Genomic DNA, 23843 nt, shown 5'->3' with positions numbered 1-23843 from the left:
TGAGGGTCAGTGTGTGTGTGGGACTGTCCCCCAGTGAGGGTCAGTGTGTGAGGGACTGTCCAGGAAGGACGGTTAGAAACGGACAGTACAGAATGAACATTATGATATTTCAAATGCTATTAATGGAGGGTTAGACGATGGTAAGTAGAAATGATGTTGCTGTTTCCCAGGATACTTACCTCCATTGCATCCAGAGAGAGATTACACGAAATCTCAAACTTCTTCACCAGGAGCTGCTCTTTCACGTTGTAAATGCAGACAAACTTGGAATGTCCACCAGCCAGAACTGACAGGCCATCAGCTGAATAACACACCGTGGAGAATGACCTGAGAGCACAGCGAGAATATCAACAGACAGCTGCCCCCAAGTGGCAACCCCCTCAGCCCCTACCTCCAGCCCCTATTCCCCCCGTCCCTATCTCTGTCCCCGCCTCCAGCCCATACTCCCACATCCCAATCTCTGTCCCCTCCTCTGTCCCCTACTCCCAATCTCTGTCCCCTCCTCCAGCCCCTACTCCCCCTTCTGCCCCTTTGAGAGTTGCTCCACATCAGCCAACTACTTGGACTAACTATATGGGATCTCTGGTGAAACGGTGCCTGGGGCTGGGTTTAGGAGAGAACGGGCTTCGTGGCACTGCCTGCGACATTGAGGAGCTTTGTAAATACACACCGCTACCGCAGGTGATGTGAAAGCAGTGGCCATTTCTGGACGTGATGCTTTTGTTAACAAACGCACCGAAGGAGGGGGGTGTGGGGGTGCGTATGCGTCACTGGCCCTCGTTACCTTGGTCATTTTTGGTCTTCTCTTTCTCTGGCGCTGCAGGCACTCACAGGCGAGAGCGCAGAGCTGTACAGGGAGACAGCCTGGGTACCTTCCAGCCTTCCTGTCCAGGTGACAGCGGCAGATGCGATCAGCGACCCGCAGGCTCCGGCCCTCTGCCTCGCCAACATCACACTCCTCCTCCTCCTCCTCCTCAACGAGGTCCTTCTGCAGGCGGGGAAACACGGCGCGCGTGTCACACCAGTTCGAGACACACCACCGCACTTGGTAAGGGGGGGGGTGTGGAGACACCACGGGACTGACTGCCGCAAGGATTCGCTGCCCACTCCCAGCACCGCGGCCAACCGTCCGGGCCAGTGATACTCACCGCTCAGAGTCAGACAGCATGGAAACAGACCCTTCACTCCAACTCGTCCGTGCCGACCAGAGAGAGTAAATTAATCTAGTCCCGTTTGCTGGCATATATTTGGCCCATATCCCCTTTTCTTTTCATGTCCGCAAACAGATGCCTTTTAAATTATGTCATTGTACCAGCCTCCACCACTTCTTCTGACAGCTCGTTCCACACACGTACCACCCTCTGTGGGAAGTTGCTCCTTGGGTCCCTTTTATATCTATCCCCTCTCACCCTCTAGTTTTCGATTCCCCCACCCCAGGGAAGACACGTTGTCTGTTTATCCTACCTATGCCCCTCATGATTTTATAAACCTCTGTAAGGTCACCCGCTTCAGTCTCCGACACAGCAGGGAATACAGCCCCAGCCTCTCCCTGTAGCTCAAACCCTCCAACCCTGGCAACATCCTTGTAAATCGTTTCAGAACCCTTTCAGGTTTCACAATGTTCTTCCTGCCTGGTTAAGCCGACCCTTCATCCTTGACACTCTCCAGGTGCTGGGAAACTGACTGCTTGTGTTCGAGGGACCGCTCTCCTGACCACTGAAGAGGAAGATACCTCTGGGCTGGATTCCCCATCCCCTAGCCATTCCCTCCCCCTCCCCGCGAAGGGGCAGCACCTCTGGCCGGTTGTTACCCTCCCCCCGCCCACGAAAGAGCAGGGAGGCCGGGAGGAGCTGCAAACCCTGCAAGCAGTCCCGAGACTCACCAGGTACTTGGGCTTGGCTGACCCATCACTCTCCAAGGCTTTGCGTCCAGTGAGGATCTCCAACAGGACCTAAAACGGGTTGGGGGGGGGGGGGGGGGGGGGGGGGAGGGGGGGGGGGGGGGGGGGGGGGGGGGGGGGGGGAAAGATGTCACTTGGATGAGGTGTTTATCCCACAGGCATAACAGAGGGAGGACTGCACAGCAATACAGACCGAAGAGGAGGAGGTGGCCATTCGGTCCCTCAAACCTGTCCACCGTTCACCGGCCCCACAGCTGTGTATTCACTGGACATCCTTAACTGCCCCTTGAGGTGGTGGTGGTGGGCTGCCTTCATGAGCTGCCCAGTCCACAGGCCACTGAGTCATTTGGGATAGAGTTCAGGAAATTTCACCCAGGGACACTGGAGGAATGGTTAATATAACTCCACGTGAGGGTATGGCAATCACAGAGGGGCACTCGCATGGATCAGAATATCACCGTCCCCCCATCAAACACCCCCAGGACAGAAACAGGGGGGTTAGATACAGAGTAAAGCTCTCTCTACACTGTCCCCCATCAAACACTCCCAGGGACAGGGACAGCACGGGGTTAGATACAGAGTAAAGCTCTCTCTACACTGTCCCCCATCAAACACCCCCAGGGACAGGGGGGTTAGATACAGAGTAAAGCTCCCTCTATATTGTGCTGAAAATGTGTTGCTGGAAAAGCGCAGCAGGTCAGGCAGCACCCAAGGAGCAGGAGAATCGACGTTTCGGGCATATGCCCTTCTTGAGGAATCCTGAAGAAGGGCTTATGCCCGAAACGTCGATTCTCCTGCTCCTTGGATGCTGCCTGACCTGCTGCGCTTTTCCAGCAACACATTTTCAGCTCTGATCTCCAGCATCTGCAGACCTCACTTTCTCCCTCTATACTGTCCCCATCAAACCCTCCATGGACAGGGCACATTGTGGAACTTGCTGTACTCACCACTCCGAAGCTGTAGGTGTCTAGTTCCACGGACAGTTGCCCACTCTTGATGTATTCATCAGGAAGGTATGCCAGGGTTCCCCGCAGCGTCTTGGTCTTTGCTATCGTGCAGCTTTTCCCAGGGTTATTGGAATATTGGCTAAAACGTGCCAGCCCAAAGTCCCCAAGCTTTGGAACAAAATTTTCATCCAGGAGGATGTTGGAACTGGGAAAGGGACAGACACATTGAAATAATGATAAGAACAGGTAACATCATGGACACAGTGCTCCAAAACCACTGGGATCTTCCCTCAGGCCTGACGGGGATTCAGTTAAATGTATCACTCAGCATCAACCCTTGCACTGCGCCCGCTATCTCTCAGCGCCGACATCCCGACAATGTCGCACTCCCTTGGCCCGCCACTGAGTGCCTGCTCCCTCAGCGCCAACCCTCCGACATTGCAGCACTCCCTCAGCGCCGAACCTGCTCCCTCAGCACCAACCCCGACAGTGCCCACTCAATCATCACCGACAGTGCCTGCTCCCTCAGCTGCACCTGTTCTGTCAGCACCGACCCCCAGACCGCGCCCCCTCCCTCAGTGCTGACCCTCCTAACGCGCCCCCTCCCTCAGCATCCACCCACCAGTCCTGACCCCCCCGACAGTGCGGTGGTGCGTGGGACCAATGAATCCCAGAACTTAGCGAGCGCCAGCTCGTCACCTCTTGATATCTCCGTGGATGAGGCTGGGCTTGCTCGAGTGCAGGAACTGTATCGCACGAGCAGTTCCCAAAGCCACGTCCAGTCGCCTCAGCCACGGGAGTGGAGCGGTGCCATCCTACAGGAAACAGAGGAGGAAACGGTGAGGACACACAGCAAGAACAAGGAAGCGGGGAACTACAGTTCGGTTTCGAGGACCAACCTACCTTGGAGGGGATTCAGATAAGGGTGGCAGCACGGGACGGGGTGGGGTGGTGGTGGGGGAAAACACACAGGAACCGGCAGCGCGGGACGGGGAGTACGCGCAGGAACCGGCAGCGCGGGACGGAGAGTACGTGCAGGAACCGGCAGCGCGGGACGGAGAGTACGCGCAGACTAACTGGCCTCAGTGTCACTGTGTTAACTCAATCCTATAAGAACCCTCTGCCCCTGCAAAGGATGGACTGGCCACTGCCTGAAGCGATGGCCACGAAACATCTCCCCCGCCAGATCCACTGTTCAGACTCTGCGGGAGAGCGCAGCCATGCTGCTGGATTCGCAGTCTTGGGTTAACGCTCTGGGGAGTTTTTAAATTCAACTAGAATCGGGAGTCAGAAGCCAATCTCAGCGACGGTGACCGTGACGGCAATCGGGGAACGTCATCAAGTCTTGCCTGGTGGACGAACAGGGAAGGAAATTGGCCATCCTCACGCGGTTGGGCTTACACCCGACTCCAGAGACCTGCAACGATGGGCTCGACTCTTAACCCAAAAGGGCCTGTGCCCACCAATCAGCTCAAGGGTAATCAGGGATGGGCAACAAACGCTGGCCTTGCGGGCAGCACCCATGCCCCACAAACGGCAGCCAAGGCACCACATGGTCAGAGACACAGTCTACTTTAAGCAAACGTTAATGAACGGGAGGGAGGTTGCTACCCGAGCGGTCAGAATCGCCCGGCACCTTCCGTAGCGATGCCAAGTAATGGCAGGGGCGGAAAGCAAAAAGGAGATAGATCTTGCACCATGGAAGCCACTATCCCATTCCACTGAAGCCCTGTCTGATACCTGGCACTGGAGCCAGTCCTGCAGCGATCCGTTGGGCATGTAAATGTACACCAGGCAGTACACACCGTCCTGCACACAGCCACCGGCCAAATCCACGATGTTTGGGTGTCGGTACCTGGGGTGGGGCAGACAAGAGCACAGCAACAGAGCTGGGTCAGAGCCTGCCTGAAAGCAGACCCGATAGGAGAATCGCGCACAACGGCCCCCAACCCGTGTGAACCCCGCACTCACTGGTACAGCTTCTCCAGTTCCGTGTGAAAAGTCCCTCTCACAGATTTCCAATCCAAATTGGAATCCTGCAGGAGACAGAGTGGGGAGTAAAGGTTCAAATCGAACAGTTCTACCATTCATTCAGAGCATCGGCAATCTGGTTAAGACCTGATGCTGATATCCTCTCAAAAGTCTCACCACCTCTGCCCTGACCTTATCTAAAGGCTCGGTTTCTGCATTAAAAAAAGTATTCCACAGAATGGCGAGCACGCAGACTGCGACACTGGCGGATTAAGATTCAAACTCAGAAAGGACCCTAACATATTGGCGGAGTGGGCAGACAGATCTCAGATCACGCTCAAGGTGGAGGAGGACGAGGTGAAGCACTTTGGTACAAAGAACACGGCAGTACAAGCATGGCTCAGTGGTTAGTACTGCTGCCTCACAAAGCCAGGGACCCAGGTTTTATTCCACCCTCAGGCAACCAACTGTGTGGAGTTTGCACATTTATCCTGTATCTGCCCAGGAATGTGCAGGTTTGGGTGGATTGGCTGTACTAAATCATCCCATAGTGCCCAGGGACATGCAGGTTAGGGTGGACTGGCCGTGCTAAATTGTCCCATAGTTTGCAGTGATGTGCAAGATAGGGTGGATTGGCTGTGCTAAATTGTCCCGTGGAGATGAGGGATGTGCAGGATAGGGTGGATTGGCCGTGCTAAATTGTCCCATAGTCTGCAGGCTAGGTGGGTTAACAGGGACAGGATGGGATGCTGTTCAGAGGGTTGATGGGGTGGAATTGAGGGATACAGAAAGCAGAATTGAAGTCCAAGATCAGATGTCATTGCACTGAACAGCACAGCAGGACTGACATGCCAAATGACTCCCCCTATTCCTGCTCCTGGTTCTCGTATTCCTGCCTGAAGAGGTCTTCCACTACAAGTGGATGTTTTGTCACATCAGGGCAAAGGCATTGTGTAATCTTAACAATCAATCAATCAGCCGTTGCATGACAAACCCTGTGCACAGAGGGAACTCACAGCTGGGATTCATTACATCTGGGGGTCACGACATTGACTGGGAAAGGAACCAGACACAGCGACAACAAAAGGTCACCCAACAACAGAAACAAAATCCGGCTTGCCTCCTTCAGTCGCTTCACAGCGTACTCGGTGTGGCGCATCAATGCTCGGTACACACAGCCGAACCCTCCTTCGCCGATCTTCTGGCTGTCTGCAAAGTCACAGGTACCCGCTCTGAGCTCATGGAGTGGCCAAAAGAACAGGGACTTGGTCATCATGGAGGAGGACATCGAAGATAGTAAAGCAGGATCCTGGGGGGGGGGGGGGGGAAGAGAGAGAGAGAGTTGCAAAACAGAGAGCAAGAGAGAAAGCGAGCAAGCAAGACGGGGAGAGAAAGCGAGACAGAGAAGAAACGAAAATGAAAAGGAAGTACGTGTGTTCTGATAAATTTCCCCTGAAATTTTAATCTATCTTGGTCCCTGTTTTGACATGCGTTTGAATCTCACCGAAAAGAGAGGCATTCGATAAATACAATCATATCAGGACAAATTAACAGAGGGTCTTGGGAGCTGGAGGTGGGGAGGGTCAGGGTTATCGATAAATCATTACAAGATAGGTTTCATGGAGGGCTCGTACACAGTGACGGATAAATACAGCAATGAATAGACCACAAACTGCACGAAAGGTTTAATAATTGTGCGCAGGACTCACAACCAGATAAGCCCTTCACTCAGGACCCTGCTGCATACTGGGTGATCTTACTCAACTGTAGTTTTGGGGACTGGGCAGCCACGGGGCGGTGTGGGGGAAATGTCAAAGCCCATCGTGGCGGCTGGTCAAGCTTAAATTCAATTCCTAAAATCTGGAATCGAAAGCCAGAATCTTGCTAACTGCGACCACAGTCAGAGGGAAACCTGCAGGAGTACAGATTAAAACAAAGAGAATGTTGTAGGAAACCTGCAGGGGGAGATTGAAAATAAGATAATGTTTGAGGGAAATCTGCAGTAAATTGAAAAGATAGCGCTTAGTTTGTTGCGCTGTCTTCATCAAGCTCGTTGTTACACCCGTTCAGGGTCCGGGTGCCTAGAATGTATTCCAGCCCCTCGCACTGTGATGCCGCTGACTGTCGCCTGTCCCTCAGAGGTGGCCCAAACAAGGCACTCTGCTCAAGGGTGATTAGGGACAGGCAACAGATACCTGCCTGGCCAGCGGTGCCCACATTCCTGTGATGTGATGGAGGGGCTACAGTGCCAAACGGCACTCCCAGTGCAGCACCGAAGGGTTCTGTGTGTTGCAGTCATTAGAGTCAAGATCAGAGTGGTGCTGGAAAAGCACAGCAGGACAGGCAGCATCAGAGGAGCCGGAAAAATCGACGTTTTGGGCAAAAGGCCTTCATCAGGAACGTCATTTGCCCGAAACGTCGATTTTCCTGCTCCTCGGATACTGCCTGACCTGCTGTTCTGTTCCAGCACCACTCTAATCTCCAGCATCCACCCCCACTCAGGTCTATCACCCTCATCTTGACCTCCCTCCACCTATCGCATTTCCAACGCCCCTCCCCCAAGTCCCTCCTCCCTACCTTTTATCTTAGCCTGCTGGACACACTTTTCTCATTCCAGAAGAAGGGCTTATGCCCGAAATGTCGATGCTCCTGCTCCTTGGATGCTGCCTGACCTGCTGCGCTTTTCCAGCAACACATTTTCAGTGCCCACTCCTGCCCTGTTGCAGTCATCAGATAGGTCTCGCTGGAGATTACCCCCCCCCCCCGCTCCCCCCACCAGGTTTTTTCACCATCTCCCTTTCTGTGCTCTAATCTCTGTAATTCGGAGGGTGAAAGGATCCCATTTACCTTGCTCCAACTGTCCTTGCTACTAAAGCTGGATTGGTTGACATCTGTGAGCAGGATGTTGGGAGGTGTGGGCGGACGTGGTAACACCGGTTTTGGCACTGGGAATGCAAAGGAAAAGAAAATAAAAGGAAAAGAGAGAGGTTTTGTTATAACATTCCAGCCCGCAATGTAATAACGCCACTACCCAGGTTAGGATGCAAATGGCATTTCCATCATTGTAATCCCCCTCACTATCAACATCCTGGGGGTTACCATTGACCAGAAATGGAGCTAGGACCCAGCCCCAGATCAATACAGTAACTACAGGAGCAGGTCAGACGCTGGGAATCCTGCAGCGAGTAACCCCCCCCCCCTCCTGACTCTCCTCCCAAAGCCCTGTCCCACCATCGGGTCAGAGGCTGGGAATCCTGCAGCGAGTAACTCCCCTCCTGACTCTCCCCCCATCGGGTCAGAGGCTGGGAATCCTGCAGCGAGTAACTCCCCTCCTGACTGTCCCCCCAAAGCCCTGTCCCACCATCGACAAGGCACAAGTCAGGAGGGTGAGGGAATACTCCCCATTTGCCCTGGACAGGGGCAGCTCCAACAAAACTCGAGAAGCTCAACACCGTCCAGGGACAGAGCAACCCCACCCCGCCACACTCAATCAACACACTGATCCCCACCTTCAACACTCACTCCCTCCACCCGACACACTGGCCCCCACCTTCAACACATTCCCTCCACCCCCTGACATGCTGACCCCCCCCACTTCCCAGATCGATTGACACGTTAAACCCTACCTTCACCACTCCCTCTATCAACATACTGTTTACTCACAGGGAGTATTGACAGTCACCGTCGCCTGCTCACTCGCTTTCCAGCGCTGGCTCTTCCCAGGGTCTGACCAGTTGCTCGGCACTGGGCTAGGTTCTGGTAACGGCTCTGCAGGTGGTCGCGGGATGTAGGGATCCGTCCTGGGGGGCAGCAATGGGCATATGCTCGGCCTCCCTATGGCACACAGGGAGATCCTGTTATTAGGCCAACAGCCTCACCGTGACCCGTGGATATGCCACACCTTCATAACACTGAGGCCTTTCGCAGAATGGTATGAAGCACAGCACGATCCCACCCACCCCGAGGCAAGATCACAACCGCAGCAACGTTGTGGCACTTAGAAAGAGACCATTCAGCCCATCCTTAGCATTAAAGAAGCTGGTCGTCCATTTGAAATCCACTGTCCCACACAAGTCCATCTCTCAGAATTGACTCCGATAACTAATCCAATGCCAAGCAGCCAAGAATAACCAACCCTACCCCACTCCCCATACGCCCAACCCACCCCACCAAACTCAGTCAAAGAGGTCAGGTTTAATGAGTGTCTTAGAAGGATGAAGAGTTGGCATTAATATGGATGCGTTGGGGCGAGGGAAGCTGTATTTTGTCCATATTGACCAGATTGAATCTATAAATCGCACTGAACAACTCTGTGATAGGTGCTATGCAAATGCAGTCCTGAAGGATACCTGTCTGTTTAAGACACTGGTTCAGAATTGTTACGGTGCCATCCCATCATCGCTGTTAGGTCAAAAATCCTGGAATCTCCTCCCCTTCCTCAACAAACAGCACCATGGGGTGCCCATACCCTACACAGGATGCAGCAGCAACACCACTAGAGATGGGGGGGGGGGGGGGGGGGGGGGGGGGGGCACCGACACCCCCCTCCCCACAGCAGGTTATCGCAGTGAGCAAATGGGGAGGCTGCCCCTGTGCTGGAAGCAAGACGTCAGCGAACACAGAAGGCATCACCAGCAAGTAAAACGTGAGCGAGAGGGGTTCTGTCTCAGTATTCCAAGCTGAAACCTCTACGGTCTGAGATGAACGAGGTGGGGAAAGAGTGAGCGGTGGGGTGAGGGGAGGTGAAGAATGCTGGGGGGGGGGGGGGGCGCACAGAGGAGGTGGTGGTAGCGAGGGTTAATGAGGAAGAAATGGTAGGAACCCCTCCACATTTCAGAGGCCAATTCCCAGCCTCCTCAGCCACTCTTGGTCGCATATAGCCCCCAGTGAAGGGTGCTGCGACGCCCCCGCAGTCGAACAGCGGAGTGGGAGCTTTAAGGGGAATGTCTACTGACAGACACAGTGGAAGCTGAGCAAGTTAAAAGCAGAATTAGGTCAGACTGCGGGAAGGGGGTGGCCTCTGGACTCCAGGATGACTGTGCAGTCACTTCCCCCTCCAACACCGCAGCCCAGGCAGGAAGTTCATCGAGACAAGCTGGTTGGTGTCCTCGCCTTCTCAACGGTGTGTTTGTTCCCCAGTTCTCGCCTTCCCAGCACCCCTACCCCACCACGGGCTGTTACACATGAAAGGTCCAAGAGAAGGTGCTGCCTCACGATCACAACAACAGGTTGACCTTTGTCACATGTGCCCTTAAGCAGACGCCACCAGTGCCTCTGATCTCACTGGCACAACCCACGTAGCTTGATGCACGGCCATCCACATGCCCAACCAGGGCAAGCTCTTTGACTAAAGGAGGCATTGCGACAATGCCCTGCCAAGGCCACTCCCCACCCCAGCCTGAATTGGGCACTTCCTGGTGGCTGGTGCACGGGCCAGGAGCTGGAGATCATACTGTACAGAAGAGGCTCTTTGGCCCATCAACGCTGTACTCTCCCAGTCCCACTTACCCACACTAGGCCCAAAGCTTGGAATATTGTTGCACTTCAGTGCCTCATCCAGGGACTTTTAAAAGGTTGCGAGGTGTCCTACCAGTCGGTGCTCCGGGACACGGGTTCAAGTCAAACTGGGGCAGCTGACGGAAGTTAAACTCTATTCCCAAAAACTGGCATCGTATAAAGCTAAGCCAAGTAATCGAGACAACTACCGGCTGTCGTTAAAGGGCCATCCGACAACCACTGCCATCCTTCAGCAAAGTGAACAATTCCAGACCCCTCCAGCGACGTGGTCGAATATTCACGGCCCTCAAAGGGCCTGAGCGAGAGGAGCAATTAAGGACGAGTAACAGCAATTCCCTCTTCCCGGGAAGGAATGAGAGCTGCCTCTTTTAAAAGACTTTTGGAGAAACACGAAGTAAAAATCAAACAAACGCCTCGCAGCCCTGAGTGGGGAGACACACATATACACACAGACACAGAGAGACACACACACACACACACACAGACACATGTGCTGGAGCTCCATCAAACGCAGGGGAAACCCCCCAACCTCACGCAAGTTTTTGGCGAAACAAATGTCTTTCTAAAGATTCTCGGGGGGTGGGGGAAACCCTAAAATGCAAATGCAAACAGAAAGTGACTCTGCAGCAAAGGCTGAGTCACAGAACCAACAGCTGCAGTGAGCTGGAGGTGCCTGGTGTGGAATTCCCTCCAGCTTACCACCAGTCCCCATCATTTCGCAAACGCAGGGCCACTAGGTGCAGACACCAGGCTCCCAGTCTGATCAAGTTCTGACAGGGATTAGCCCTGGTCAGGACAGGGGGGCAGTCTTTGGAATCTTCTGCCCCAAGGGGCTGGGACAGCTCAGATTGACTCCTGACTGCCCCCTTTCAAGCTGCACAGCTCCAGGGGTAATTAGGGAGAAGCAACAAATGGTGGCCTCACCCAGCGCTGCCCATGTCCTTGCAAGAGGGTAAAAGAGAAAGCGATTAGACGGAGTAAAGGTATTCATCACAAATCTTTTCTGTATTAACAGGAGGGCGCACAGCTCAATGTTAGCGATTGAAACAAACTGACAGGGATGTCACATTCCCTCAAAAACATACAGGTGGGCCATGGTCACTGGCCCATTGCAAAGGAGTCCAAAAGTGTGATGCTGGGCTGGAAAAGCACAGCAGGTCAGGCAACATCCAAGGAGTAACAGAGTCGATGTTTCGGACATAAAGCCCTTCATCAGGAAGGTGGAGGGGCGGGGAGGAGGCCGAGAGACATAAATGGAGTAGGGGGTGGGGCTGGGAAGGCGATAGTTAGGTGCAAGTGATAGGTGGGAAGGACCTACCTGCCCTCCAGACCTGTCCATCACTCCCTCCTCTGACCTATCACCTTCATCCACCAACACTTTCTCAGCTTCCTACCCCCAACCACACCCCCCCCTCCCATTTATCTCTCAGCCGCAGCCCACAAGACTCGCTCCTAATGAACGGCTTATGCCCGAAACTGGAGTTGATTCTCCAGCTCCTCGGATGCTGCCTGACCGGCTGTGCTTTCCCAGCAACACACTCTCGACTCTTAACTCCGTATCTCTGGAAATCTCTCGATCTCTGACTTGAACCTACTCAAATGACCCAGTCGCTGGGGCAGAGGAGTCCAAAATTCCCCAATCCCCGAGAAAACGCTCTCATCTCGGTCTAAAACAGCTGATCTCTTATTCAGAGTCTGTGCCCCCTTGGCTGCAGGTCCCATCGCTCCAACCCAGGGGCAAGATCCTTTGTGAATCTACCTTGGCAGGCCCCCGTGAGGAGCTTGCACTCTTCAGTGAGATCACTTCTCTGTTGTGGAAATTCTCCCGAGAATACAAGCGCAGTTTCTCACTTCCCTCCGCTAGCACGGTCTCGCCATCCCAGTTGTCTGTCTGATGGACCTTTGTTACCTTCCCTATCACAAGTCCTCCCTTCGGGAAGGAGGTCAGAATGGCACACCCTACCCCAGGTGGAGTCACGCCAAGCCTCCACACAGCTGCATCTAGACCTCCAATTCACCTACGGTGGTGAAAACCTTTGACAAGGGTGCAATGGTTAGATTCTCTCTCGGTAGAATTCTCACGGCCTGACACTGGGGGGGGGGGTGAATGTTTCTTGCCAGTAAGCAGCCCATGCATCGAGGAAAATCACAGGAGTGCCTGTGAGGTGTGGCAGTGACTCTACCTCCGGGCAGGGAGGCCCGGGCTCGGTTCCCACCTGCTCCAGAGGTGTGCCGTTGGGTGTCTGGGCAGGCTGGTGGAAAAATATCTAAAGAGGAATCGCGCCACACAGACGCGATCGGGACACGCAATCAGCTCCAGCAGACAGAACACATCCAGGAATATCACGCAAAGTTGGAGCTCGAACTGCTGATGCTAGGTTGGGTGGCAGAAATTTGCACAGCCTGGAGCGCTGACCTCAATGACTCGAAGGAAAGCCTCGAACTGTTCAAGGAGTTAATCACCCACGGCAGCTCGTCAGAGCAGAGGGAAAGAAATAGTTAGCTCCCGAAGCCTTGCAAATCAGCAGCACCACAGTATTCTCAAAGGCGCGACCCATAATCCCCATGAGCTGACAGGGAACCATCAGAACGGGACGGGGCTGTGCCCACGGATGATAATGCATATCCGAGATGACGGGGTGTTGGGCTTTTCTGTGAGGGAGAACATGTGGTGCAGTATAATGTCCTGTTGTTCAAGTCCCACCACACTCCAGGGGCTACTCCCCACCGAGGCAGTACCGATAGCACGGCCAAACAGGTTGGTTAACAATATCAGAGATGCACGAGGCAGTCGGTGAGAGTCGGAGACACAGGCCACTGATGCTATGGCTTCTCGCAACCTGTACCAGGAAAACATTCAGTACAGAAGCAAACAGCCACGTGTTTGGTGAGCCTCACGTGCACACGAAAAGTCTTTAGTTGCTAAGAGCAGTGACTGAGTTTAACTTGTATCAACAACTAAAACAGAAAGCAGTGAACCACTTTCATGAAACGACATTGAGGAGACACAAAGCTGTGATTTCCTTGAATGATAGACCACAGTCAATGGGCCAAAAGGCCTCCACCTGCTCCAACGTTGCCCTTGCAAAGGTATAAGAACAAGAATGCAGCTAACTGTAGGCAGATAAACAGGGACAGTGCACAGAGACCCACACCCTGCCAAATAGACAGGGACAGTGCACAGAGACCCACACCCTGCTGAATAAGCACTGATGAGTAACAAATGGCTGAGGGGTAATGGGAAACATACCTGACAGGATGATGTCCCTGGCTCGCCCGAGGTTTAGACTGGTGAGAATGTGCAGCAGATCTCCCACAGTCCCATTACGGTTCATCCAGTACCACATGACATTCTGTGTCCGACCGGGTTTGCCTGTGCTCTCCAGCAATCGAAGTTCAGTCATGTCACTGACAAGGGAGGAGGCTGAAAAGGAGGGGAGGGAGGGCAACACCAAGTCATTCCCCTTTTATAGTTTAACTCATCTTGCCCAGAGCAAGTGAGGGACCAAACATACCCCCAGTGAAACACCTCAAAATGATTCTGAATTCGGATTCTCTGGTAACTCTTAACGCAGCTACAGGAAGCGCTGCCACAGGCTATTCGATTGCCCAATGTGCTCCCACATTATAGTCTGATCACTTAATGTGGACATGATGTACATCGTTACATAAAAAATCAAAGTTGATGACTTTGGTGGCATTAATGATCGAGCCTTAAGCTGCTGAAGGAACAATGATTGTGGTAAAGGATTATTCCCACTGCCCTGAAACACTCCTAGGGCTGGAGGCAGGGGCCAGCTTGCTGCAGGATACTCTCTCAATGGGGAAAGGTGTGCAGGGGTAAGGAGGAAAGGTCAGTCAAAGGTTCAAATTCCTGACAATTCTCACACACAGATAAGGAGTGAGCTAGGTCTCAGTGATTTAACAAAAACAAAACCACCTCAAGACAGAACACACCTGCAAATAACAGCACAGAACCATTGTTGAGCTGGACTTCAGCTCACAAAAGCCAAACTCCCCCAAGTCTAACCTGCCTTGCCTTTATGGCTTTTGATGATTGTTTCTTACAGCGGGTTTATACACAGAATCCTTAATGAATACTTTGCTTCAGTATTCACAACTTAGGCAGACCTTGACGTTTTGAAGGACAGCATCAAGCAGACTGATCTGCTTGAACAGGTTGATGTTAGGAAGGCAGATGTGCTGAAACTTTTGAAAAAGGTAAGGATAGATACAGCCCCTGGGCCAGACAGGATATACCCTCGGTTACTACAGGAAGCGTGGGAAGAGATTGCTGCACCTTTGGTGATGATCTTTGCATCCTCACTGTCCACTGGAGTCGTGCCAGATGATTGGAGGGTGGCAAATGTTATTCCGTTGTTCAAGAAAAGAATAAGGATAATACTGGGAATAACAGACAAATCAGTCTTATGCCAATGATGGGCAAAGTATTGGAGAGGATTCTGAGAGATTGGGTTTTCCAAATAATCATAAATCCTTAGTTTGATTACAGATAGTCAGCATGGCTTTGAGAGGGGCAGGTCATGCCTCAAACCTTACTGGACTCTTGAGAATGTGACAAAACATGCTGATGGAAGTAGAGCAGTGGAAGTGGTGTACGTGGATTTTAGCATGGCATTTGATAAGGTTCCCCATGGTAGGCTCATTCAGAAAGTAGGGAAGCATGGGATATAGGAAACCTGTCTGTCTGGATACAGAAATGGCTGGCCCATAGAAGACAGAGGGTGGCGGGAGACGGAAAGTATTCAGCCTGGAGCTCGGTGACCAATGGTCGCCTGTAGGGATCGGTTTTGGGACCTCTGCTCTTTGCGATTTTTATAAATGACTTGGATGAGGAGGTGGAAGGGTGGGTTCGTAAGTTTGCCAATGACATGAAGTTTGGTGGAGTTGTGGATAGTGTGGAGGGCTGTTTTAGGTTGCAACGAGACATTGAGAGGATGCAGAGCTGGGTTGATAAGTGGCAGATGGTGCTCAACTCGGAAAAGTGTGAAGTCATTCACTTTGGAAGGTCGAATTTGAATACAGATTACAGGGTTAAAGGCAGGATTCTTGGCAGTGTGGAGGAACAGAGGAATCTTGGGGGACCATGTCCATAGATCCCTCAAAGGTGCCACCTAGGTTGATAACGTTGCTAAGAAGGCGTATGGTGTGTTGGCTTTCAGCAGCAGCAAGAATTGAGTTTAAGAGCTGTGAGGTTATGCTGCAGCTCTATAGAGCTCTGGTTAGACCATACTTGGAATATTGCGTTCAGTTCTGATTGCCTCATTATAGGAAGGATGTGGAAGCATTAGGGAGGGTGCAGAGGAAATTTACCAGGATGCTGCCTGGACTGGAGGGCATGTCTTTTGAAGAAAGGTTGAGGGAGCTAGGACTTTTCTCATTGGAGCGAAGAAGGATGAGAGGTGACTTGATAGAGGTTACAAGATGATGAGAGGCATAGAATGGATAGCCAGGGACTTTTTTCCAGAGTGGAAATGTCTATCACGAGGGGGCATAATTTTAAGATAATTGGAGGTGGTTTAGGGGAGATGGCAGAGGTAGTTTCTTTACACAGAGTGGTGGGTGTGTGGAATGCACTGCTGGCAGTGGTAGTAGAATCAGACACGAGGGACATTTAAACTATTCTTAGATAGGCACGTGGAAGATGGTACTAAGAAGGGTATGTCGGTTCGTCTGCTCTTAAGAGAAGGATAAACAGTCAGCACAGCATCGTGTGTCAAAGGGCCTGTATCGTGCTGTACTGTTTGAGAATCAGCCTTGCTTCTCCCAGACTGCAGTTAAACCATTTTGCCTTCGTTTCGTTTCCTAGCCACTTACTCATCCCAGCATCATGCTCGAGCCGGAGGTCAGACCATGCTGAACCTTGCTGACTGATGTGACCTGTGACCATCACTGGGATGAGCTCTATAATATCACCCGAGTCTGTCACCATCTCCAGCCCATCTGCCTGCTTAAACTCTCCAGTGTGCTCTCATTACCTCCTCACTGAACCATCCCACCATGCTCTTGGCTGTTGTCACACATTTCCCACTTCATGTATGCGCGTCTGCGTCTGTCTGGGTGTGTGAGGGAACATCTTTCTAAATGTCTCCTCCCAGCTTGTTTTTTTTTCTTCCTTTCGTAAAACGAACTTATGTTCTGTTGTTAAAGAACAGTGTGAGTATGTTTCAGTGACCAACCACAAAACTTAATCGTGCGATTTGTCAAGTCAGATTTTGTCCTCGAATCTGGTTTGTTCAGTGTTACATCGTTCTGAATTCATAACAGGATACCTGTAGTGAGAATCCAGTCATGGCTGAGCCCCTTCCTGACCTGATGCTGAAGGCAGATTGTTGAAAAATGCAACTTTGCCGTGAACTCTCTTAAGCCTTCCAAGGCAGCTTCAATTGGTATCAATCTTTTCCAACAAATGGCTCTTTGTTAAAAAGAGATGCCAGTGGTCAAGCAATGCCAGTCAAGATGAAAGTTCCGTTGGCATTAACACGGCTGCACTCCCCACCCAATCCCCAAAATACGTACTGAGTCAGCAGGCACACGATTAACCTCCAGGTCCAGCCACCTCACCTGAGCTGCCAGGTTTCACCGAAGAGCCCTGTGGACTGTTCGACTGCAAAGGGTTCACAACTCAGGCAGATTCCCCTCGAGCGAGCCTAATAGGGTCGGACAGCTGTACAGCAGGGAAACTGACTCTTTGATCCAACTTTTCCGTGCCGACCAGAGATCCTAAATTAATCTAGTTCCATTTCCCAGCATTTGGCCCATATCCCCCTAAACCCTTCCTTTTCACGTCCCCATCCAGATGCCTTTTAAATGCTGTCATTGTACCAGCCCCCACCGCTTCTTCTGGCAGCTCATTCTATACACGCAACACCCTCTGTGTGAAAATGTTGTCCCTCAGGTCCCTTTTAAATCTTTCCCCTTCTCACCTCAAACCTATGCCCTCTAGTTCTGGATTCCCCTATCCTGAGGAAAAATAAAGAGCTGACTATTCACCCTATCCATGCCCCTCATGATTTTATAAACCTCTATAAGGTCACCCCTCAGCCTCCAACACTCCAGGGAAAACAGCCCCAGCCTATTCAGCCTCTCCCTACAGTTCAAATCTTCCAACCCCATCAACATCCTTGTAAATCTTTTCTGAACCCTTTCAAGTTTTACAACATTCTTCCTTAAGCTGGGAGACCAGAATTGAATGCAGTGTTCCAAAGTGGCCTCACCACAACATGATCGCTGACTCCTATACTCAATGCACTGACCAATAAAGGTAAGTGTGCCAAACACCTTTCTCACCACCGTCTTCCTGCAACTCCATCTTCAAGGAAGTACGAACCCTAAGAGCACTTTCTTCAGCAACACTCACCAGGACCTTATTATTAAGTGTATAAGTCCTGCCCTGATAAGTCTTTCCAAAATGTGCGTACGCATGTCTATTGTTGAATGGTAATCAGGATACTCAAGAACCTGCCCTACTCTGCTAACCCAGAGACTTCAAAGCTGCTTCCTGCAAGCTCACTGATCACCAACAAAGTTGATGAGGTTGTGAAGCAGGGGCCTGTAAGCTTGCACAACAGCAGCTCCACGCTGCTGAGTCGGGGAGTCACTGGGGAAGTCTGTGACATAAGCACTTATCAGATCAGATTACTATCAACACGACCAGTTGAAGAGGTGAGGTTTACCTTGTTTTCACCACAAGCTTTCCATACAACTGAACAATGCTCACCACATTCACAGCAGGCTGTGTCATCTGCTAAAACTCCTGACCCCCCCCCCCAACACACACACACACACACACAGGGTGCTGCAAATCAGCAATTAACATAAGCAATCTCTGAGGACGTAATGATGCCACACAGGGCAGACAGTGGATTGGAGGCTCCACCATTTTAACTCATCAGGCAAAGGGCCTGGTGATGGCTTCCAAACACCACGTCCTCTTTTCAAATATTAAAAAGGAAAAATTCACATGTACAGGGTAATGGGAACTGCTGACGCATCACACTGGTGGGGCAGGAAAACATGATTTAGCGGAATGAATCATGGTTACACAAAAAGCGTTAAGCAACATGTTAAAGCGCATATTAGCCTCTTATTAAACCTAGCGTACATTTCTAATATTTTACCCTTTACAAGCTGAACTATGGGGCCACATGAAAGGCAACTACAGAAGTTAAGAGCGCACAGTGTAGACTGTGGCATATTAGCCCGAGCAGAGGATTGGTTCAGTTAGCAGGAAACAGATCAGCCGAAAATGAGTCACTCTTGGACTGACAAGATGTGACGGGTGGCATGTCATAGGGATTAATGCTGAGGCAATCTTTATGCATGACCTGGAAGAACGGATGTGAGTTACTGCTGTTAAACCAGCCGACAATACAAAGACAGGGAGGAAAGTAAATTGCAGAGAAATATTAACTCTGATTTCTCTCTGCACAGGTGGCCAGACCTGCTGAGCTTTTCCAGCAATTTCTGTTTTTGTTTCTGATTTCCAGCACCCGCAGGTCTTTCTGGTTTTGTGTGAAAGGGCAGATGGATTATATTGTGGGAAAATGTGAACTTACCCACGATGGCAGGAAGTACAGAAAAGCAGTGTCTTATTTACATGGATAGAGCAGGGACCTGATGGAGGTGTACAAGATGATGAGGGATGTGGACTGGGTGAACTGGAGTCCGCTGCTCCCTCTTAGCTGGAGGGTGAATAACAATGGGCAAGGTCAAAGGGATGGGGTCCACAGGGGATTTGTAGAATAACTTTTTCACCCAGAGGATGGCCAAGGGTGTGGGATGCCCTATCTGGCATTCCTGTTGAAGGGCTTTTGCCTGAAACATCGATTTTCCTGCTTCTTGGACACTGCCTGAACTGCTGTGCTTTTCCAGCACCAATCTAACCTAGACTCTGATTTCCAGCATCTGCAGTACCCACTTCTGCCTACCTGGAAGGGGAGTAGAGGCAGGAAACCTCACAATCTCGGAGGAGCCCTTGGAGTCTATGGGCCTAGGGCAGGACAGCAGGACGATTGTAGATGATACATTACTTTCATCAGCAAAGTATTGAAGGGCCTATATACTTGTGATCGCAGAGCTCAGAGTTACAGATGGATCTGGACGGTTGACAGGTTCAGTACAAAGCGTTTGTAAGCAGGGCTTGTTTATTTGTTCACAGGTGTTGCTGTCTGGGCCAACTGCCCAGAGGACAGGGAAGAGGCACCACATCGCTGTGGGTCTGGAGTCACATGTAGGCCAGACAAGGACAGCCCTGAAGGACACGTTTATTCAGTGGAGTGGAGAAGAATGAGGAGGAGCGAGAGTTCTCACAGAAAGCTACTGAATTGTAACAGGGCCAAGTTAGGGAAAGGATGTTCCCGATGACCAGAGAGTCCAAACCCCAAGGGTTACAGTCTGAGGATACAGATTGGGCCATTTCGGGCAGGAATGAGGAGAAATGCCTTCTGCCAGAGGGGGCTGATTTCGGGGACCTCTCTGCCAGGATAAAACATTGAACGTTTCCCAAAAGGAGTTACATCTGACTCAGGGTTGGAGGAAGGGGCTGTGGAAAATAGAAAAAGCTCACCCGGCCCTTTGAGCCTGCTCCAGCATTCAAAACGATCGCAGCTGATGAAGGGCTTCTGCCTGAAACGTGGATTCTCCTGGCGCTCGGATGCTGCCTGACCTGCTGTGCTTTCCCAGCACCAGACTCTCGACACAGCTGATTACCTACCTCAGTCTTCTGGTCTCACTTTCTCCCCGTACCCTTGGATTCCTCTGGCCTTGAAAACTATACCTAACTCTTTCTTTGAAGACATTCAAAGTTTTGGTCTCAATTGCTTTCTGTGGCGGAGAGTTCCAGAGGCTGAGCACTCTCGGAGTAACAGACACACTGATGCAATGGTCTGGCAACCAGAAACATTTGTGGAATGTTGGGATGTCAATAGTTACTCAGTGGGGCGTGACTGCAAGTATTCTGTGCTGAGCCAGACCACACCTTCAGTGTTAAATCAAGCTTTTGTCAGGGACACAATGGAAGTATTCAAAACCTTGGGGTGGTCAGTGGCAAGAAACGTTCATAGCAATCAAGTGTCACACTGCAACCGCCTCTCTACCATCAACATCCTGGGGGTTACCAATCACAGAAACTGAACTGGACCCAGCCATCTCAATTCTTTGACCACAAGAGCAGGCCAGAGACTGGGAATCCTGCAGCGAGTAACTCCCCTCCTGGCTCTCCCTCCCAGAGCCTACCCCACATTCGACAAGGTACAAGCCACTCTCTAATGTGGCCAAACAAGCTGCTCAGTTCACATCAATTCTTTGACCACAAGAGCAGGCCAGAGACTGGGAATCCTGCAGCGAGTAACTCCCCTCCTGGCTCTCCCTCCCAGAGCCTACCCCACCATCGACAAGGTACAAGTCAGGAGTGTGATGGAATACTCCCCACTTGCCTGGATGGGTGCAGCTGCAACACTACTTGAGAAGCTCGACACTATCCAGGGACAAAGCTGCAATTCCCACCCCATTCACACACTAACCCCCACCTTCAACACTCACTCCCTCCATCACTGACACTCAGTTGGGAGCAGTGTGTCCTATCTATAAGTCGCACTGCAGCGACTCGCCAAGTTTCCTCAGACAGCATCTTCCCAACCCAACACCTCTACCTCCTGGAAGGATGAGAGGCAGCAGACATATAGGAATGTCAACAGCTGCAAGTTCCCCTCCAAGTCCAACATACGGGCACGCACACACTCACCCATTGGCTGGGACTAATACCGGCTGCTGTCCTTAGTATCGCTGGGTGAAAGCAAAGCTCTGGGACTCCCTCCCTCCCTCACAGCACTGTGAGGTGTCCCTACACCACATGAGACTGCAGCTGGCAGACTGCTAGCCTAAGCCAAGTCGTCAGAAAAGAGAATGGGGATGGGTGCCCCTTAGTCCTTCAGACCTGGATTTTAAAACACAATCTGATTCGTCCCCTTAAAATGGCAGACAGCGTGAATTGAGGAGGAAGTGGGACAGTATATTTTTGTAGGCAGTAGCATCTGTCGTGACAACCCATTTCCTTCCAGGCTGCATGGGTGAAACAGGGGTAGCTTGTGTTGTAGTGGCACTGAACTCATCACCCAGAGACCGAGACTAATCTGGGGAACACAGGCCCTGGTGGAATTTAAAATCGATTAATCAATCAGAAGTTGAGAGCTTGTCTCAATGAGTGACCATGACAATAATCGTCGATTGTTACAGAAGCCAATCTAGTTCACTCACGTCCCCCTCGGGAAGGAACCCTGCCGTCTTTACCCAGTCTGGTTTATATCTGGACTCCAGACTCTACAGCAACACGGTTAGCTCTGAACCACTCTCTAATGTGGCCAAACAAGCTGCTCAGTTCACAGGCGGATGAGGCATGGACAATAGCCATCACCCATGGCGACACTGGATGGTTGCAGTGAGCTACAGTTGGTGCAGTGGCGGCACCGAGCTCCACTCAGTCGACATTCGACCAGTTGGTGCGACAGGAATGGGAGTCAGTTTGTAGCAAAGTGGCCAGAGCCTGGTGGGGACACAGTGCAACCCTGTCGTTCCAACAACGTGAAAACACAGACCATGCAGTCACACATTGCAAGATCTCACGGTGTGGAAAACGACTAACATGCACTGTGACAAGCCCCTAGGCAAAGGAGCATAGGGGTTGCAGTAGACCGTTCAGCCCTTCCTGCCTGCTCTGCCTTTCAATAACATAATGGCTGATTGAACATAAGGGTCATAGCTCCAACTCATCCATGTCAACCAGATAGTCTAAACTAATCCAGTTGGTATATGCCAGCATTTGGGCCATACCTCGCTAACCCAAACACTAATGCCTTTTATCCATCCCATCCCCATAGCCTTGAATAAGAGAGCTGTGGCGGCAGAATCCTTGTGTGTATTTAAGATTAGATTCCCTTCAGCATGGAAACATGCCCTTCGGCCCAACAAGTCCACACCGACCCTCTGAAGAGTAACCCACCCAGACCCAGTCTCCTACACTATATTTACCCCTGACTAAGCCACCTAACACTATGGGCAATTTAGCATGGCCAATTCACCTGACCTGCACATCTTTGGACTGTGGGAAGAAACTGATGCAGACACGGGGAGAACGTGCAAACTCCACAGACAGTCACCCGAGGCAGGAATCGAGCCTGGGTCCCTAGCGTTGTGAGGCAGCAGTGCTAACCACTGAGCCACCATGCCACCCGTAAAGGATGAGACAGATTGATCCATCTACTGGTCAAGAATCTAAAGGTTATAGGGAAAGGGCAGAAAAGGTGGACAGGAGGAATGCTGGATCAGCCATGATCCTATTGAATTGAGGAACAGGGTGAAAGGGCTGAACAGCCTACTCCTGTTCCTATTTCTTATGATCTCATTGATCAGGCAGCTTTTGTAATTCATGCACTTACATGAAACGTTACACCATGTTTATATCAACATTTTAAAAGTACTTTTCATAATGACAGCAAGAGGGTAAAGATTTACAAAGATTTCCACACAGAGTGGTGAATGTATGGAATAACCTGCCAGAGGAAATTGTGAAGGTTGGTACAATTACACTTGAAAGGCATCTGGAGGAGTACATGAATAGGAAGGGTTTAGAGGGAAATGGACCAAATGCTAGCAAATGGGACTAGATTAATTTGGATATCTGGTCAGTACAGACAAGTTGGACCAAAGGGTCTGTTTCTGTGCTGTGTGCCTCTATGATTCTATGACATCATGGGACAAGAGTTCATTGCACAATTTAAATTAATTTGCAGGTAAAATACTACACACAATATTCAAGTTAATTCTTCACATCGAACGGTCCAGCACCGGAACAGGCCACGATGCCGACCATGATGCTACTGTGAACTAATCCCATTGGTCTGCAGATTATCCATCTCCCTCTATTCTCTGCCTTCTTCTGTGTCAAAACCTTTTAAATTATTTAAATGGATTAAAACCTCAACTGCACTGGCAATAAAACGCAAACTATGTAAAGGTAATTTCACACCTAATTACTATATATAAAAGTAATTCCATACATAATTGCTTCACACCTGTTTGCACCATATGATGTTATTTAACAGATAATTGCACGATCAATACTACTTTGCATCTAATTATAGGACATAAAGATTAATTTACAGATAAAGATTATTTGTACATCCATGCAATATGCAGAAATGACCGGGCAAATAGATTTGCTGCATATAGATTTAAAATTTGAAATGATCTGAAATATGTAGATTATTATGCACACCAACTACAGCGCACATATATTTTAATCAATTGGCATGCTAGGGTTTCTGGAGCTAGAAAATATGAACAAAAACTTTCCTTCAATGTCCTTCTCCCCTTTCAAATTAAACTGGAGATGCATCGCTCTTCAAAAACCCACAAACAGTTGCAGAAAATACTCAAGGCAGCTAATAGGGTGCTGGAAAAAACACAAAGAACTTCGGATAATGGAAACC

At 50.8% G+C, this 23843-nt stretch overlaps 1 protein-coding gene across 2 annotated transcripts in view; it reads right to left on the bottom strand.

Moving 5' to 3' along the window:
• irak1 (interleukin-1 receptor-associated kinase 1) overlaps window positions 1-23843 on the bottom strand; it is a 43688-nt gene that overhangs the window by 15557 nt on the left and 4288 nt on the right. The window contains exons 2-11 of one of the 2 annotated variants that reach the window (XM_043680057.1): window positions 13586-13759; window positions 8482-8652; window positions 7666-7763; window positions 5939-6127; window positions 4819-4883; window positions 4588-4702; window positions 3547-3662; window positions 2848-3052; window positions 1883-1951; window positions 785-988 (exon numbers count right to left, since the gene is read on the bottom strand). In XM_043680057.1, coding sequence (XP_043535992.1) covers window positions 785-988; window positions 1883-1951; window positions 2848-3052; window positions 3547-3662; window positions 4588-4702; window positions 4819-4883; window positions 5939-6127; window positions 7666-7763; window positions 8482-8652; window positions 13586-13759 — 1406 coding nt within the window. The remainder of the gene's footprint in view (window positions 1-784; window positions 989-1882; window positions 1952-2847; window positions 3053-3546; window positions 3663-4587; window positions 4703-4818; window positions 4884-5938; window positions 6128-7665; window positions 7764-8481; window positions 8653-13585; window positions 13760-23843) is intronic. The other variant, XM_043680058.1, reaches the window with a different exon arrangement.

The sequence above is a fragment of the Chiloscyllium plagiosum genome, chromosome 39 (assembly GCF_004010195.1).
Source record: "Chiloscyllium plagiosum isolate BGI_BamShark_2017 chromosome 39, ASM401019v2, whole genome shotgun sequence".
Taxonomy (NCBI): domain Eukaryota; kingdom Metazoa; phylum Chordata; class Chondrichthyes; order Orectolobiformes; family Hemiscylliidae; genus Chiloscyllium; species Chiloscyllium plagiosum.
The sequence above is the reverse complement of the archived record's forward strand: the minus strand, read 5'-3'. Positions and strand labels throughout refer to the sequence as shown.